The sequence below is a fragment of the Pongo pygmaeus genome, chromosome 2 (assembly GCF_028885625.2).
Source record: "Pongo pygmaeus isolate AG05252 chromosome 2, NHGRI_mPonPyg2-v2.0_pri, whole genome shotgun sequence".
Lineage (NCBI taxonomy): Eukaryota > Metazoa > Chordata > Mammalia > Primates > Hominidae > Pongo > Pongo pygmaeus.
In genome coordinates this window covers 64787304-64806175 of record NC_085930.1, presented here as the reverse complement: position 1 = coordinate 64806175, position 18872 = coordinate 64787304, and the positions used below count along the sequence as shown (strand labels likewise).

Here is an 18872-nt window from a genome sequence, read left to right as displayed (position 1 = left end):
CCCAGAGCCTGATCAAGCCTGTGCGTCAGTGTCCTTTGGTCCCGAGTCCAGGACTGCTGCCAAGTCCTGTTCATTCTAGGCCCAATTCACTGATGAGTAAGAAGCAGAAAGAAGCCTTAGTCCAGTACAGGCTCGGGGGAGGGGTGTACCTGCAATCCTTGGAGTTCAGCCCTCCCAACCTTAACTCCTTGCCCTGAAAGAATCATCTGACACCACCCCATCTACAGGGCAAATATAGCTTCCAGCAAACCCTCTGGGGTCCACCTGGCCTTTCTGGGGGTCCTTCCTGGGTTTTCAGCCTCCCCTCCTTCAGGTGTCAGACCCTTCGGGTACTGACAGGATCTCATTTAATCCTCAAGCCGGCCTGGGAAGCTTAGGTTTCTTATTCCCATATTACAGATGAGGAAACTGAGGTTCAGAAAGGTGGAGACCTCCCCAAGCCTCCTCAGCAGATAAGTGGCTCCACTCAGCTCCTGACCTGAGCCTGCGGGGTCTGTCCCCTGCTCCCTACTCTAACGTCCCGCACCACCCACAGTCAGCTCAGGCGGCTGATCTCCAACCAGGAAGAACATTCTGAGCCCTCCCAACATCAGGATGGAGGATTTGCTGAGGCGAGTTTTCCCTGAGGGTGTCCTTCCACTGGAGGTCCTTAGGATATTCAGAAAGCAACCCAATTCACCCCCGACCTAGCAACTTACACATTTTAAAAATTTCATTTTAAAATCGCTAATGGATACTCATGGTTCAAAACTAAAATACAAAAGTTGTCAAGCAGAAGGTCTCCCTCCTAAATGTTCCATATCCACCAGGTTCCCAGGCACACAATGCATACCTGTAATGCATACATGTTCCCCTGGTCTCTTAGTCCTTACACAGAGCCCCATCTCTTGGGCCCCCTTATAGGATTTCTTTATGTGAACATAAGCGGACACATATGCACACAAAGATGGGCAGTATCTATGTGCCTGCAATGCATACATGTTCCCCTGGTCTCTAGCTCCTTACACAGAGGCCTTATCCTGACTGCAATGTGCTCCTGCCTTCCCCAAGCACCACACTCTTGAACTCGCTGTCTAGCCATTCAGTCTCAGGCACAGCTCCCCATGTGGACTGAAGACTCAGCCAGGGGATGGAGGTGGCCTCTGCTTCACAGCTGCCCTCCCAGACCTGAGCCCCTGACCTAAAACAGTGGTGGGGAGCACAGCGTACACCTGCTGGGTGCAGTGAAGGCCCCAGGCCAATCTTGGCCCTGTAGACTTTTCCATGCCCAGTGGAGGGTCTACAGGACAGCCCCTCAACCCACAACACACCCTCAGAACCATGCTGCCCTCACATGGCCAGACAAGCACACACACAAGACACACTCTTAGCACCATACACATGCAGACACTACATGCACAACACGTGCAAGCAGGCACATGCACACGGGCTCTTCCAGTGAGTGGCGGGGAACACCCCACTGTCCCCAGGCCTGGTCTTAGGTGGCCGAGCACAGACAGGAGAAGCACCTAGCACGGGGTCACACAATGAGCAAGGGTTAGGCTAGGATGGGACCCCAGACACCCCGCCTGCCAGCCTGGGGGCCCTACCACTGGGCACAGTGAGATGATTGTCCCAGAGCTGGCCTCCAATGCTCCTCCATCCTGCCAGACTGCCCTGCCCAGGAGCTCAGCCCGCCTGAGTCTGGAAAACTCCCTGCTGTTTTAGGGCTCTCCTTACCCACTCCCCCCACCCCATGCCTGCACTCAGCAACCACATGAAAGGAAAATCTGCCCCCAGGCTCCCTGCAGCTGAGGGCCAGGAACCCAGACAGCAGGTGACAAAACAGCTCAGGCTTAACTCACACATCCTTCTCATTAAGAAAAAACATTTTCAGGCCTGACACAGTGGCTCACACCTGTAATCTCCATACTTTGGGAGGCCAAGGCAGGCAGATCACTTGAGGTCAGGAGTTCAAGACCAGCCTGGCCAACATGGTGAAACCCTGTCTCAACTAAAAATACAAAAAATAGCCAGGCGTGGTGGCAGGTGCCTGTAATCCCAGCAACTCAGGAGGCTGAGGTATGAGGATTGCTTGAACGTGGTGGGCGGAGGTTGCAGTGAGCCAAGATGGCGCCACTGCACTCCAGCCTGGGCAACAGAGGGAGACTCTGTCTCAAAAAAAAAAAAAGAAAAAATAATTTTCAAACCCCTGTGGGCCAGACACTGGGCTGGGCACTTCCACACAAACCCCACAGGGGCATGAAGGGTTGGAGAGGCCAATAAAGGCTAGGGCCACGATGTGCTGAGTGCCACTGTGTGCCTGGTATATGACCTCTGTCCTTCCAAACATCCTTGGGGGCAGGGGTTGTTATCTTTCCCACCTCGCACAGGAGCAAGCTGGGGTTCACAGAGGTAAATGGGTTGTCTGAAGTCACACAGCAGGTGACAGCCGTCTTTCTGGCCAGTCAGCACCACCCAGGGGAGGACCTGGAGGGCAGCTGCAGGGGACCTGAAGCCTTAGTGGGGCCCTGGAGGCAGAACCCACCCCCAGCCTGTGGGTACAAGGGTGTGTTGGTTTCTGGATAAACAGAGAGCTCAACCTGCCTCCCATACCCCGCCATGCATGAGAGGGAGGAGCTGGAAAGCTCGGTCTGAGTGTGGGGGCTTCTATTTTAGGGGCACAAGATGCTGTCACGACACACACTGTTCCCCATGCATCTGTCTCCACTTGGGACACAGAGCATTTTCCTGGCAGAGAGCTGCAGCAGGGCGGCAGGCCTTGGGTGACCTCAGCCCACGGGGTGCCTGGTAGCTTTGGCCAGCAGCGGAGAGCGCTGCCCTCAGCCAGGTGGGTGGGCTGAGCTCTGGGTGCAGGAGGTGGATGGGGGGGTAGTGCCCTCACCAGGGCATGAGAGTGGGGATGGTGCCAGCCTCTGACACAGCCTCTCCTGCGGTAGCCATCTCTTCCTGGGCTCCCTCCACCCTTTGGTGACACCGAGGTCACTGTCCTGAGTCTGACCTCCTTCCACCCCCGACCTCCAGACACAAGGAGCTCAGTGCTCCCAGGCTTCTCCCTGGGTGTCCCATAGGGCTCTCCTTACACCAGCAGGCCCCACCCCAGGGGCCCATCTCGGCAATGGAGCTGCCACCCATCAGACCCCCAGGCCAGACCCCTGGGCACCATGGTCTACTATGCCTTTGATGCCCTGTTCTCCCCTGTTCCCTCCCGGTCTTGGGCTGAGTCTCTGTGGGCACCCTGGGCACCCCTGCTCCAGCAGCTACCTTGGCCTCCCCATCAGACCACCTCCAGCTTTTCCTATCACCCCCTGACCACACAGCACAGGCCTGGCACGGGGTGCCCTCTGGGTGACGTGAGAGAGGCAGCATGGGGGCTCACGCCTGGAATCCCAGCACTTCAGGAGGCTGAGGCAGGAGGAACCCCAGGAGTTCAAGACCAGCCTGGACAACATGGCAAAATCCAGTCTCTACAAAAAAATTTAAAAAATTAGCCAGTGTGGTGGTGGCTGCCTGTAGTCCAACTACTTGGGAGGCTGAGGTGGGAGGATCACCCGAGCCCAGGAGTTCAAGGCTCCAGTGAGCTGAGATTGGGCCACTACACTCCAGCCTGGGTGACAGAGCAAGACCCTGTCTCTAAAAAAATGAAAGAAGGAAGGAAGGAAGGAAGGAAGGAAGGAAGGAAGGAAGGAAGGAAGGAAGGAAGGGAAGGAAAAGAGAAACAACACACTTCAGGCTAAAGGAGACAATGTGGGTCTCTGGTCACTCTGTTGGTCCAGTGATAATTTTGGAGCAGCGGTAAACTCGACAGGCATGGCCTGCCCTCAGAGGCCACAGTCTGATGGGAGCACTGGGTACGCTCAGGGTTGCTGTGGGGTGCTACATTCTGGGTTGGTGACGTGCTCAGCACTGGCTTCAGAAGGGATGAGGCGCCGGCTTGGGGATGACATCCAGGCAGCGGGAACGACTGTGCTGAGTGCCATCACAATGTGCTGAGTGCCACTGTGTGCCTGGTATATGACCTCCGTCCTTCCAAACATCCTTGGGGGCAGGGGTTGTTGTCTCTCCCACCTCGCAGAGGAACAAGCTGGGGCTCAGAGGTAGAGGGGTTGTCTGCAGTCACGTAGCAGGTGAGGGCCATCTTTGTGGCCAGTCAGCACCACGGGAGAGTAAGGCGGGGAGGTGGAAATGGTCTGTGCATGTTGGGGTGCAAAGAGGAGGCAGGTGTGGCTGAAAGGAAGGCAGTGAGGGTGGGAGTAGGGAGGCTGAAGAGGGCAGGAAATGTCCGAGCCCAGCAGTGAACAGGCTCCTGCGGTGGGGCCCGGGACCTTACGGCTGGATCCGGGTTTGAAGTCAGTGGAGGCAGATGCAGTTGTAGGAAGAGGGGTGACCAGCTCCTGCAGTCTCAGGGCCTGACTCCATGCCCTGGCTTTCCACTGATGGGCGGGGTAGCCCTAGAAAGAGTCCCCTCCCTCTCTGGACTCATGCTCTGTCTGGACCTGGGCTTCCTGCAAGGGGGCCACCTGCCCAAGGCTGGATGATGGGCCAAGGGCACATCTAAGGAACAAGGACAGGACAGAGGCAACGCCACAGCTGCTGGGGCAGGGTGGGGGCCTGTGTGTCTGGCCAGCAGCATCAGCCCTGCCCCCGGTGGGGCTCCAGGACCGGGAGACTCATCAGCCGGAAGCTCTTGGAGGAGGCGGCTGCCGTGAAGACAGGCACCCTTGCTCCTGAGAGGGGCACCCAGAGAACCAAGACTCAGCAGAGGGAACACAGGGCTATGCCCAGGCCCCAGCCCTGACACCCAGAGTCTGAATCCTACCTCAGCCCAGCGAGGGCCTTGAGAGGAGCTATGTCCCTCGTGGACCCCAGTCTCCTCTGCATACGGGCTCCAAGCCCTGCACTGCCTCCAGGGTAGTTCCCAGGGTCTTTCCCCATTACCTCCTACGTGAGCACTCTGTAAACAGACACACATATACAAAGGTGACGCTAATTCCAGCCACAGAATCCCAGGCCACGCATGGCCTGGCCCTCCCTGAGAAGTTGCTCTTGCTCAGGAACCCCCCGTGCAGTTCCTACCCCGCGGTTCTGGCCGACGAGGCCGGGAATGACCCATATTATAGATGGGAACGCGGGGACAGAGCCGGCAGCACAGGCGTGACTGCCTCTCCTCACCGTTCCTCCCCAGGGAGGCTCAGAGAAGCCAGGAAGGGTTTCCCCTCCTTGAGGTGCTGGTAAAAAGGATTTCAGGTTGATCTGGAATAAATGATGAGTTTTCTCATGTAACATACAACACCCTAGGCAGTTTTAAAAAACATCTGTCACTAGGAAAAGAGGAAAGATAAAATGGTAAGAAAGAGTGCTCATTTATAGGTCCCAGTTGGCAAAGCAAGAGGGGGATGTGCCAGCCCAGTGGTGCAGCTGGATCCTGAACATCAGGGGTCCCAGGACTTACCTAGCACATGCAGTCCCCAGCCCCCACCAAGGTCCACAGAGCCCCTAACATACAGAGCCCATTACTCCGGGCCCTGTGCTGATGCCAGGGGCCAGCCGCCCGGTGTGGGGTGCTGGGCTGGCCTCCCTGGTGCCTGAGCCATGGCTCTGGTTGCCCTGGGCCTCTGCACACTACTGAGGCTGCCAGCTCCATCCAGACTTGCCCCAAACTGCCAGGCTCTCCTCTAACTCCAAGCAAAGCCTGTGGCCTGTTTCTAGACTTGGTTTACCCCCGTCCCAACAAACACACACATTTGAATTCCCCTCCTAATTCCCAGCCCAGTGGTTCCGGGGGGCTGACCTCATGTTCCAGCTACAGGTGTGGCCAAGTGACAAAGAGGCTGGTCAATCAGCACATGGCTCCTCTTGGGGATGGAGATGGTTTCAGGAGTGGTCATGAGCCCCAGGGCTGACCAGGGGGACTGAGGCTGCTGAGGGGGCTGGAGCCTCCACACAGGAACGTGTCCTGGGGAAAGGTGAACAGGACACGGCGACAGGAGTGTTGGAGCCCCTGGAGCCAGCCACAATGAAGCCAGACCGTGGGCTATTCACTGACAGTAACCACGGAAATCCCTTTGACTTGAGTTTCTGCTGTTTGCCACCCAAAGGCTCCTGATGGATACACCATTACAGCCCAGCTTCCCTTCCCTTCCCAGATGTTCACATTTCTTCAGTCCTGGCACATCCTGAAGCCCAGCCCTGTGCCGTGAGAATCCAGGGGAGGAAGGGGACAGGAATAATCTCTATAGGTCACAGAGATACCACAGGCCTTATTACCTCATTCTGTCCTGATGGCCACCCTGCAAAGCTGGAATTATTAGCCTCATTTTACAGAAAAGGAAATAGGTTCAGAGAGGTTGTCGTCTGCCCCAAGTCACACAGACACTGGGCAGCAGATAAGGAGTTCCATCTGAGCAGCTCCTTGGAGAGTGGTGGGGTCCTGGCAGGGGAGGCACAGAAAAAGGTCTTGATTACCCCCAGATCTGGGACCCTACATCTGCTGGGCTCACCTGGTCTTGGGGAGCTCCTCTGAGGTAGCCCGACCTCTCTGCAGCCCAGAGATGGCCAGGGGACAGACACCCGAACAAGGAAGGGGGTTGGAGAGACTTGAGGGCATTTCTCTCTTATCTGATGGTGGAGGGCAAATGGGAGGAAAACGCTCGGTGTTATCGTGGGGCCAACGAGGGCCTTGAGACACAGGCAGTGAATTTCAATCAGGGCCCTGGTGACTTAAGATGCATCACTTCCCTTAGTAACCATTCCAACCAGATGTCAGGGACATCTTGATGAGGGATGAAACCGTCGGTGCCAATAAAACATTTTTCTATTAGCCACGCTCAGGTCAGCCGCCTGCTGAGCCACAGGGGTTGCTCCAACAGGACCTTCATCCTTCGGAGGTCAGGCCAGTGTGGCAAGGTCACGCCATGGGATACAAAGGGGGATGGGCATCTCTGGCGCAGCCCCAGCTCCTCGGAGCCCTGATATCCCGAGCTCATGCTCAGGAAATGGGATGCAGAGGGGAGGGAGAGCCGGGACTGCTGGGCTGGGCAGTCTAGTGGGCAAAGCCTGGCCCCTCAGAGAGCCGACACCACGTCCGGCCTGGCTTCCCCATTGCCCTGTTCACTGCCCCAGTCCTGCCCACAACCTCACCAGCCATGTCCCAGCTTTCCTTCAACCAGTGACAAGTCAATTCACTGAAAGCCAATTCATAGAACAGTCAATTTGTAGAATAACAAAGTCATAAAAAGTACTTGCTTCCTTCCGTTAACCTTTTAGCTTTAGTTAACTGGTCCATTTTTGTCTTCAAAATGGCATTTGATGGAATGTTATTTGTCTCTATCCCAGCTGCCTACTGTGGTGGCAGGAGGCAGAGACAAGCATGATGACTGTGTCATCAGGAATGCTGCGGGCACAGGGCAGAGGAGGGCAGGAGTGGCCGTCAGCAGGGCTGTCCTGCAAGCCCAGGGGAGCAGGAAGGCCCACCTGAGAAGAGGCCGGGGCCGGGGCTGGGGCTGGGGCTGGGGCCCCGGTTCTGGGATGCAACTGGGGACAATGGATAAGACCTCTGCTCCAACAGCCAGCTGACATCCACTGCCTGCTGGCAGAGCAGGGTCTCAAACTCAGAATCCCTGGGGGCCAGCCAGGCCCCAGCTGGCAGCAAAAGGGACTTGTGTTTCCCTTCTGGGGTGAGGGGCCGGCCCCAGTGCCCCTGGTGGGATGCAGCCTTGGAGAGAAGGGCCCGAGGTGTCTCAGGTGTCAGTAGAGGTTGGTGACCATGGTGCACCACCAAGGAACTGAGACTGGGAGGTCACTGGCTGTCCGCTGTTCTCAATCACCAGGGATCTCAGCCTGTCAGACCTGATACCTACCCTCACCTTTTAAAAATTAAACTTTTTATTTTGAGATAATCGTAGATTCATTTGCAGTTGTAAAAAAAAAAAAAAATACAGAAAGATCTTATATACACCATTTCCCCAAATGGTAACATCTTACAAAACTGTAGGATCCATCACCACCAGGATTCTGACACTGCACTGTCCCCCCATCTTAGGTAGCTTTCCTGTTTTGCTTGTACTGTTGAGCCTGCATACATGATACGCCTGCATAGAACTAAACGCAGGCATGCACACACATACAGGCACATACAAGTGCCACCACAGTCAAAATACACAATAGCTCCATTACCACAAAGATCCCTTGTCCAGCACCCCGCTTCTTAAATCCAGAGCTTTGCACTATCCTCTTCTCTCTTCTCAAATGAAGTTGAAGAGTCATGTGATCCATCCACACACATATTTAAAACAGAACCAAGAGAATGGCTGAATGGTAACATTACAGAGAAAAAAAAAAGAGGAAAATAATTTAGAATAAAATAAAGGGTAATTTGTCATCTTAATGGTGGGTGGGCCTATCCTATAGTCACCTGCCTGGTCATGTGACAGCGACCACAAACCCAGATGGATGCTGGAGTTCGCTGGGCACTCTGGCACCATGAGAGATGCTGTCCTTGGTGATGTGGTGCTCTGAATGGTGGCAGCTCTTGGCTGAGCTCCGAACATATCAGAGTCTGATCTTCCCTCGACTGCGAGAGCAGTTGCATTCCTGGAAAACCCAATGCATATTCAAATCATACAAAATGCATTTTGTGGTTTAGATGTCAAGAGGAGTGAGGACCAGACTCGGACAGTTGCTCGCAGATTTTCACGCCCATAAATATCCGTGCGGATTCTTGGTGTGGGGGCCTGCCCTGCACAACCTAGGCTGGCCCCGCTCCCACATGCCCTCTGGCAGCTCTGCCTGCATCTGGGGCCCACTGTATAACTGTGCCCAGGACTGACCTGGACGGAGAGCCAGCTAAGGTGACAACGATGAAGGCTCGACGCATAGGCTTCCTAGAGATGTGTGTGAGGGTGTTCATCTTGGAATGTTCAGGCCCAGTCCCGCCAGCCTCCCTTCTCCTGCCTGGGGAAGACACAAAGGGCTTGGCTTCCTTCATGGAGGCCCCACTGCAAGCAGCGGGCCAGGGCTTCCCATGGAGGGAGACCACCGCCTCCTGCAGGGGCCGGCTGGTCACACGTCCCCCGAGTTGAGCGTTTCATTGGCTCAAATCCAGAAACGACAAAACAGTGATGGGAAAACTAAACTGCTCTGTGTCACCAGCTTGCTGAGGGAGCACTTCAATGATGAAGCACTCATATAAATGCACAGAAATTCACCAAGGACCCAAAGGAACTGGACACAGCTGTGGCCTCTGGGCAGAAGAACAAGAAGTGAGGGAACCAAACAGACAATGTGTGCAGCCTTTTTTTGTACCATGTGGATGAATAATCTCTCAGTTATGTGAATACATTTGAAAGACAACAAAGACGAAACCATCCCTTTTGTAAGCTAAACTTCATCACTCACACTTTTATTCAAGAAGGGGAAACTTAAAAACACAAGATACCACTTCACACCATTAGGATGGCTATTATTAAAGAAAAACAGAAAGTAATGAGTGATGGCGAAGATGTGGAGAAACCAGGACCCTTGTGCAGCGCTGGAGGGAAGGTAAAACAGTGCAGCTGCTGTGGAAAACAGTATGGCGGCTCCTCAAAACAGTCAGCATCCAATCACCATCTGACCCAGCAATCCCACTTCTGAGTATACACCCAACAGAAATGGAACCAGGGACTCGGAGAGGTATTTGCACACCCATGTTCACAGCAGCACTATTCACAATACCCAAAAGGCAGAAACAACCCAGTGTCCATCAATGGGTGAATGGACAAACAAAATGTGGTCGATCCACACAATGGAACAGTGTTCAGCTTTAAAAAGGAAGGAAGTTCTGCCCATCGCTGCAGCACGGATCAACCTTGAGGACATGATGCTAAGTGAAGTAAGCCAGTCAGGAAAGGACAAGTGCTGTCTGATTCCACTCACGTGACATCCCCAGGGCAGTCATATTCACAGGGACAGAGAGTAGAATGGTAGGTGCCAGGGGCTGGGGATGCAAGATGGGAGTCTGCGCTTACAGAGCACAGAGCACTGTTTGGGAAAGTGAAGTTCTGGAGATGGATGGTGTGTTGGCTGCACAATACTGTGAATGTACTTACTGCCGCTGAAATGTGTGTAATTAAAAAGGGCAAACACGTGGTCGATCTGCACAATGGAACAGTGTTCAGCTTTAAAAAAGGAAGTTTTCTGTCTATCTTACCACAATTTTAAAAATGGTGATTTGTGCTTTGTCAGGCCGGGCCCTGCAGGGATGCTAGAAAGCAAAGGCGGGACTTCCGGGCAGCTGGTGACAACAGAGGGGCCGGCACTGTGTCTGTCACAGCAAGGACTCGCCATGCGGGAGCTCTACGAGGGGACCCACTTGCCTGGGGGAGTCAGGAAAGAGGCACAGGCTGGGCTGTGAGGTCTGAGGTGAAGGGGAGGAAGGGCACTCCCGACAGAGGAGCCAGCATGGGCAAGACTGTGGCGGGGTGAGCCTTCCAGGCAGGGCTGGGCAGGAGATGGAATGTTGTGGGATCGTGGGAGGCCAGGAGGAGCAGGAGAGAGGGCCTCAGGCCCCAGAGCGGCTGAGGAGAGAGGGGTGTGTGCAGGAAGGGGCGCCCACTGCCCCACCCTGTTCTCTTCCCAGCTCTATCTAGGAGCCGCTCTGGCAGATGCCACAGAGGTCTTATTTACTGTGTCTCTTCTCTGGGCGGTCAGCTCCATGCAGGCAGGGCGGGCCTGGTCCGTTTACAGGCGTAGCCCACAGGCTTAGCGTGTGTCAGGACGTGGACTAGATGTCCAGTGACCATGGTGGGCTGAGCGAATGAATGGGTGAGTGATCGGCAGGATGGGGCCATGTGAATGAGCCAGCATGCCTGGAGCTGCTATGCCTGGCAGACACCACTCCTCCCACTCCCAGTCCCCTGTGTGTCGCAGCATAACCAGGAACTTTCCAGATGAGGTCAGAGGCCCAGAGAGGGCAAGCAGCCTGCCCAGGGTCACACAGTGAGGCAGGGACAGAGCTGGAGTGGAGCCTCCTTGTCCTGCTCTGTAAGGCCCCAGGTGGGCCAGGGCCTCAGTGACCAAGGGGCAGGGTATTTTCATCGGCTCTGCCTGCAGCGAGCCTCCTGGGGTAAGAGTGAGATTTGAGAGAACAGGAGCCATCCAACAGGCTGGAAAGAGTGGGAGGGCAGACAGGTGCTGTGTCATCAGTAGGCTTTTGGGGGAAAGCAGCAGGCTCTAAGGTGAGCGTGGGAGCAGCTTAGCCAGCACCCAGGAGCAACACCTCCTAAGCCCCCACTGGTGGTGACAAAACTGGTCTGGTCCACAGGCACTGGGTGGGTGGCTCCCAGCCACTGTGGGACAAGTACCCTCAGCACCCAGGACAAGCAGGCTGGGGGCAGCCATGCCACAGTGGCAGTGGCCAACACATTCCAGGTAGTGCATGCAGTGGGGAAGGGGTGGGGAGGGACAGAGCCTTGCGGCCAGGAGATCTGGAATCTGCTCGGGGTAAGGCGTCAGGCCCCCCAACACCTGGGCCCCCTGACCGCCCTCCTTCCCTCCCTCATCCCATCTCTGAGCACCGGGTGCCCACTGGCCCCACCCACAAGGGCACACAGACCTGGCTGGGGAGGAGCAGGGTCTGGAGTCAGGCAGACTCACTGGCTGTGACCCTGAGCAAGGCACTTCCCTGGAAAACAGGATGGCACACAACCACCCTGCCAGAGTTGTGGGATTCAACAAGATAAGGCACTTTTGTTGTTATTCTTAAAGACCAAGTAAGTAAGCGCAAGGAGGCAGACCAGGGCCCTGAGGAGACGGTGCCAAGTCCTTTAGGGGCACAGGGGGCCTTGGGGGGCTTCAACAAAGGGCCTCCAGGGAGGGACAAGGATGGCGCGACACTTGTTGAGCTTGGGGCCCAGTCTGCTCACTGGCCCGCAGGCAAACCCTGGAAGGGGAGTATCAGCCCCGCCGCATAGAGCAGGAGGAGGCTTAGGCCCAGTGCCTGTGCTTGGGGCACTTGGGAAAAGATGCTGATCATGGGCTGACCGAGGCCCAACAGGGTCCTGCCCTGGGGCTGAGGCCAATCCAGGCCTTATGCTTCCTCTGAGGCCCAAGGAGGGCGTGGATGTCGGACCTGTCCTTCATGGATCCTTTGGTGGAAGATGGTGGCAGGTGGGTAAGTCAGAGGTAGGTGCTTGCCTAAGCAGACGCTCCTTGTTGCCCTGCCTGTCCAGCAACTACCAGAAAAGTCTGTTCCTCTCAGTCTCTAAAATTCACCCCAGACAGGGTCTCTAAGTCCCAACATCATGCCAGGCCGTGCCAGCTTTGGGTATACAACGGGGAGCAGGCCTGGGCCCTGGCCTTGCAAAGAGGCAGAGGCAGTGGCCAGGCCTCTGAATTTTCAGGCCCCAGGCTCATGACACCTCCTCATGGTTGGGAGGCCCCAGTGCAGTTCCCCAACCTCTTTAACCCCCAGTCTCTTCTTCATATCTTTAGCTTCCAGCATGACAATGCGCCTCTTTACTCCAGGGCCTCCATGAACAGCCCCAGCCCCTTTACCTCTCTTCCTGGCCCACTCTGCTCCTGCAACACCATCCTCCCTCTGAGGCCCAATCCTGTCAAGCATGCCCTCACCAGGGCCTCTGCACTTGCTGTCCCCTGCACCCGGGCCCGCACTCTTCTACTGGATAGTTCCTCCTAATCATTTAGATTTCTGTTCAAAGGTCACCTCCTCCAGGAAGCCCTCCTCACTTCCTGAGTGGCCACACAGTTCACTCAATCCATTCCCACTGGGCTCTCTATCTTCTTCATTTCTCTGTGTCCTTCTCCCCTGCAGTATATCCTGAGAGCAGCACCCTCTCAGTGGTTCCCAGCACTGAGCTGGACACACAGCAGGTACACCATGAACACTAGCTGAAGGCAGGGAAGTGGAGGCCCAGGCCTGGCTATGCGGCCTTGGCTGCATGTCCCAGTCTTTCTGAGTTATAACCAGGACCTGCTCAATGGCCTCCTAGGGCTGTAAAGGGTAGATAAATGCTACAGCATTCTTGGAAAATAGCCCAGTGCTGTGTGGGTCATTCATAATAACCATTTTTAATAGTGATCACTGCATGGCAAGAAGGGCTACCGGTCATCACACGTGCTTGAGTGAAGACTGGGCCTCCGGTTCTCTACCTGCATCTCTCTCGGTGGGCTGGGGCTGCTCTTCCCTGGCATCCAGCCCAGGCCCACTGTCCAGCAGATGCTGATAACTGTGCCTGCAAAACTGACCCAGCCAAGGTGATAATGGTGAAGGCTCAATGCACAAGTTTCTTGGAGGGGTGTGTGTGTGTGGAATGTTCCAGGCCCAGTCCCACCAGTGTCCCTTCTTCTGTCTAGGGGAGACCCACCAGGGCTTGGCTTCCTTCATGAAGGCCCCACTGCAAGCAGTGGGTCAGGGCATCCCACCGGAGGGAGACCACTGCCTCCTGCAGGGGCCGGCTGGTCATCATGTCCCCCAAACAGAAGGAAGAGAGGGGTCGGGACAGTTCTAGGCAGTGAATGAATGATGGAGCAGGCATTGGTGGGCGAGTGCTCCACTGGCCTGGCCAAGCAGCCCACATCTCACACACCACAAACTCCTCACAGCCTCACTTCCTGTGTTCAAGTGACAGGATGTGACATGCCCATGAGGACAGAGGGGCCTCCTGCAGAGATGATGAAAAGGATGCTGTAGTTACAGAATTGGGGGCCATCCTTCATTCAGACACCATTCATGAAGCTGCCAGTACAGCAATGACCTCGGGTGTTAGCAAGTTTGATTCAGGGTCTGATTCTTGGAAGCGCCCTGATGTTCCCCCATTGGGTTAAGAAATCTTCTCCTGCTTTTGTTGTCATCCTTTATCCCATCCAGTGTGCCACCTTCACGATGGACTGAGCCCTGATCGGGACAGAGTCTCGATTCCATAAAGCTCCCTTGGGTGCACACCAGGGGCCCAGAGAGTGGAAGCAGCAAAAATGGAGGCTAGGGAGTGGGGACGGTGGGGTGGGGGTGGGGGCCCGCCGGCAGGGCTCCTCTAGGCTGAGGACAGCCTGGCCGTGCCATGCACAGGGCCGCTAGAGCAAGTCTGTCCCGATTTGACATGTGGCATGTTGGGGAAGGGACACCACTGCCAAATGTATGGCAGGAAACAGCTGTGTGACCCCAGTCAAGTTCCTTCTCCTCTCTCAGCCTCAGTTTCCTCTTCTGTAAAATGGGATCAACAGTATCACATTTTACAGCAGTTGGTGAGACCCAGTGAGGCAACTAAGCATGAGAACACTTTGCAATCAAGTTGGGCAGCTCTAATAGTGGCCACAGTGCCACTGTTGGGAAAGTTAAACATCTAGAGATGCTCAACACCCCATCTCCTTTCCACACTGAAAGGCAGGGTAACAATAAGGTCTGAGCAGCAGGTGCTGGGAGAGCCTGGGCCTAGGAGTGGGCCTGCCGCAGGTTCTGGGTGGGGAGTAATGGTGGGCAAACACAGGCTTATCAAGTGCAGCAGGGTAACCTCAGGAAAGGCCTGCTCTTGGTTACAAAATCCTTGCATACAAACAGAGCCACCCCCTCCAAGTCTCTTTGGTATTTCTGGTGCCAATAGGTTTGGTGGCAGAGGGGGGATGGCCTGGAAGTCACAGTGCTCATACTGGGAGCCTGAGAGCTGGAGAAGAGTGAAAAGACCCACAGGAAAGGAAGACAGTGAGTGCTGAGCCCCCTTGGGGCAGCCCCTCTCTCAGGCAGGAAGGCTAGACGAGCTTATTCCAGGAATTAGCAAATCCACCAGAGCCATGTGTTCAAATGCAGGTGGCTGGGCCCCCAACAGATTGAAGCAGACTCTCCAGGGAAGAGTATTGGAATCCATATAGAACATTGTCCCTGCAAAACCGCAATTGGATAGGCTTGGGCAACGCAGCCGCAGTGAATAGCTGCATCACGGGAACATCAACCACACCTGGACATTAAAATCATCTGGAAAACGAAAAAGATCCTGAGGCTTGAGCCCTCCCCCAGACCTAGAAACCAGAATGTCTGGGGGTGGGACCCACACAGTTTTTTTTGTTTTTTGTTTCTTTAACTGCTCCTCAAGTGATTCCAGTATAGCTCCTGGGCTACAACCCCCACCCCAGGCTAGTATACTCCAGGGTTCCAGTAGAACTGTGCTGAGCCTCAGTCTCCCCATCTCTAAAATGGGGGTCTTAGTGCCTGCCCAGACAAGGCCTTTGTGAGGATGACATTTCTGAGCACTGGAGGCAAGCAGGCACTGGGCCAAGTAATCTGAATATGAATTGTCACATTTCATCCTCATGACATCTCCCCTCCCCAATATAACAGCCCTGAGAGTTTAGAATTTCTCTGGCATCAGGCTCCTGGGCCCAGGCAAAGGTGTGGCAGGGAGGAGACATCTGTCTCAGGAGGACCTATTCCCAGCCACTGTGGTGGAAGTTACACGCTGGGAAAGGATTTACTATTTGTTTCTGAAAATACAGTGAGGGCCTTGCCACATGGAGTGAGAACTTTGGTGTGCTCTGCTCGCATCGACAAACCAACCTGTGAGCTTCTCCACTAAAGAAGCAAGTGAGCATCACAGCGAACCAGAGGCCACCGCCATCCCCCAAACCAGAGGCCACCGCCATCCCCCGAACCAGAGGCCACCGCCATCCCCCGAACCAGAGGCCACCGCCATCCCCCAAATCAGAAGCCACTGCCATCCCCCAAACCAGAGGCCACTGCCATCCCCCGTGGGCTCCTGCCTGGGGCTGCTTACGCAGCAGAGGCAGAGGTGTGTTTACTTTCCCTCAGTGGAGGTGACGGGGAGCTGCCACTCTATCAGGGGTTCCACAGGCCCCTGCCATGGTAAGGGGCCTCCATCGAGTAGGGAGGCCTTGGGGTAGCCCCCAGAAGGCTCCCCACATACTGCTCCAGGCCTCCTTTTCCTAGCCTTGCGACTGAGCCCAGCTTAAGAGGACTCAGCTGTGCTCTCTAACCTCCTAAGGTCTGAGGTCACTGCACAGCCCCAAACGAGTGGGCCCTAGGCAAATAATTTAGGCAGGTGGAGACCTGACGCTGGGCCTCAACCTCCGCAGTCGAGGGTCCCAGAGGAGGGCAAAGGTTGCTCCTCCTAGAACAGCACAGTGCAGCGCCCAGAGAGCTGTGAGGGAAGCTGGCATTTGAACCCCACTGCCCCCTGGGAAGCCTGGCTAAACCAAGCACAGGCTTTGGTTTCCATAAATACCCGGGCCCGTGATGTCACCGCCCCGTGCAGACTTTCACAGCCTCTGCTGCTGGCGTGAGGCCCAGCACACAGCCGCTCTGCTGCCAGCCCACAGAACACCTGGGCACACAGCTGGACACTGATGCCACCGTGCTAGGGGCGGTGGGCTGGACCTTCACCTGCCCTTGGAGGACGCAGCATCCTGCCCACTGCCTCAGCCTGCCTGCGACCTTCTATCAGGCATGGCTGAAGGGCTGGCCATGGGCGTGCTGGGCAGAGAGTCTTTTCCTAAACAGGCTATGGGCTAAACCAAAGCCAAAACAGTAGGAGCCGGTTTGGGCACCCTGAATGTGGATCTGGGAGGGGGGATACCTGCTCTCAGAGTTGGGAATTTCACAGCCTGCTGAAGACCTGCTGACTAATAGCCTTTTTCTCATCGTCATCACCAACAAACACCTCCGCTGCAGGGGCCGAGCGCCGGCATCCCTGCTGGATGGCCAGCTCCCTCTGCAAGTCACCTGCACATCCACCTGCCCCTCCCCCCACGATGCCCCTCACTCCAGCTCCCAGCTCAGCCGGGCCCCTCTGGCCTCTGGCTTCAGGCAGAAACCTGCCACATATACTCACAAATAGCGTCTTCTGCAAGCCATCCTGTGTGAATCCGTTCTTCCCTGTTCTGGCTCCCTCTCCAGCGGGGAGGCTCAACGTGTTTGCAAGAGGAGCAGGCGGCTCAGGCAAGAAGTGGAGGGGAATAAAATTAAATCGCGGGGCGAGTCACATTCCCGGGGGTGGCGGGCTCCTCCAGGGAGGCTGGGGCGGGAGCGGGGGGCGGCGCCAGCAGCGGGCTGTGGAGGGCCCTGGCACGTAGCGCGCGCTCACACTGTGCCCAGGAGCGAGCGAGGACGTCGAGTAACCGTGGTCGCCAGGTTGGACGGGGGCGTCCACCTCGCTGCTACCTGGGCCCACCTTGGGATTTTTCCCTCCCGTACATCCGGGGTGCGGGGCGCGGGGATGAGGAGGGGAGGGTCGAGAGGAGGCTGCCCCGGGTTTGCTCTCGCAGCATCCGGAGGAGGGGCGGGCGCGCCGGAGCCTCCCCCCCGCCCCCCCCCGCGCCCAAGGAGCAACGTAGTGCGGCCGCGCCGGACCAATCACCGAGGCGCTGGTCGCCATGGCAACAGCAGCATCGGGGCGGCCGCTCCGCTGCGCCCTCGCGGCAAAGTCACACACCCCGCGGGGCGCGAGGCGCCGGGCGCCGGCCCCTTCCTGGCCCGCGCTGGAAACCTGGAAGTCTGTTGCTAAAATGCACGCGCCGCGCGGAGCCTACGATGACACTACTTTCCAAGGCGGCTTCTCTGCCTTCGGCACTGAGACACGCGAGCCGCGGAGCTCTCGGGGCTCTGGCCCTGGAGTGAGGCCGGCCGACTCCAAGGCTGGCTCTGCCACTGAAGGGCAATGAGACCTTGGCAAGCCGCTCTCTCCTGGGATTCTTGATTATGCTACTGTGAAAGGGATCATAACAGCTATATCATGGGGTTCCAGGAGGGCGCACCACGCCAGCAGCTGCACGGCGGATGGCAGAGCAGTCCTCGTTTGTGCCAGTCCTGTCCCAAAGGGGGCTGCACGGGGTCAGGGAGACTTTCTGGTCTAGCTATGGTGTCTCTTCCTCTCCTGAGGACCTTCCATGTGCCGGGCAAGTATCTGCCCTCATGATGTTTACAGTCTAAGGGGAAGACAGGAAGTAAGTGTGCAGATATAGGATTGCAGGTGGTGATAAGTTCAGGATGAAGAAAGCAGGAAGAGGGGAGGCAGGGAGCCCAAGAGAGGCGGGAAGGAGGCTTCTGCCATCAGACGGGGTGGTCGGGAAGGCCCTCTGTGAGGCACGTGTGGCTGAGACTCGGATGATGCAAGAAGCAGGGGAGGAGCTGGCGTCAAGGCTCTGAGGCAGAAGGCAGCCTGGTGTATCTGACTGGCCCAGAGGAGGCCAGCGTGGTGCAGTGGTGAGATAGGGAGGTGGAGGGGAGAAGCGCACATCCATCCTCGTTCCCACACCCGCCTTTCCCACACAGATTTCTCTCTTCCTATCTGATGTTCATCTGATCCTCTCTGCTTCCTCATCTGTAAACCAGGAATCCCAGACCTATCTCAGAAGCATGTAGATAATATTCTTCCGTGCATGGTAATCCTCAAGACAACCCCAATGAGGCCTAATATTATCATCCTGCTTCACGGGGGAGCACACTAAAGCCAGAGGTTCAGCAACTGGCCCAAGCCACATAGCTGGCTGGCGGTGTAGCCAGGGCAGCCTGGCTCCAGAGTCTTGGCTCTTGACTGCTTGAAACCTGCTCACTGGGAGGAACAAATGAGAGAGGGAGTAGTTGAGACTGGGAATCGGCTGGACATGGCTGGCAGCCCACAGGGCCATTTCCCTTCCTCTTTCCATTCTCTCCACACTCACACTCACCGAATTTAGAAGGAGTGATGCTGCATCCTTGAGTTCCATTCCATCCTTTACAGGTGAGGAAATGAACCTCAGGGGGTGAGCGATTTGCCTAAAGTTGCACAGCAAAGAGTGGCAGAGGTGGGACTAGGACCCCATTCTTCCAGCTCAGTGTCCTGGTAGGGAGCAGAGGTTGGAGCTGCGGCCTCAGGTGGCCGAGGTGAGGC

General features: G+C 56.1%; 1 protein-coding gene across 5 annotated transcripts in view; it reads right to left on the bottom strand.

The window, feature by feature from the left end:
* Positions 1-18872, bottom strand: part of IQSEC1 (IQ motif and Sec7 domain ArfGEF 1) — a 397406-nt gene that overhangs the window by 161823 nt on the left and 216711 nt on the right. The window contains exon 1 of one of the 5 annotated variants that reach the window (XM_054480331.1): positions 16836-17273. The exons of 3 other annotated variants lie outside the window; for them this stretch is intronic. In XM_054480331.1, the coding sequence (XP_054336306.1) occupies positions 16836-16858 (23 nt within the window). In that variant the 5' untranslated portion in view covers positions 16859-17273. Of the gene's footprint in view, positions 1-16835; positions 17274-18872 lie in introns of those variants that run through there. One more of the 5 variants, XM_054480328.1, reaches the window with a different exon arrangement.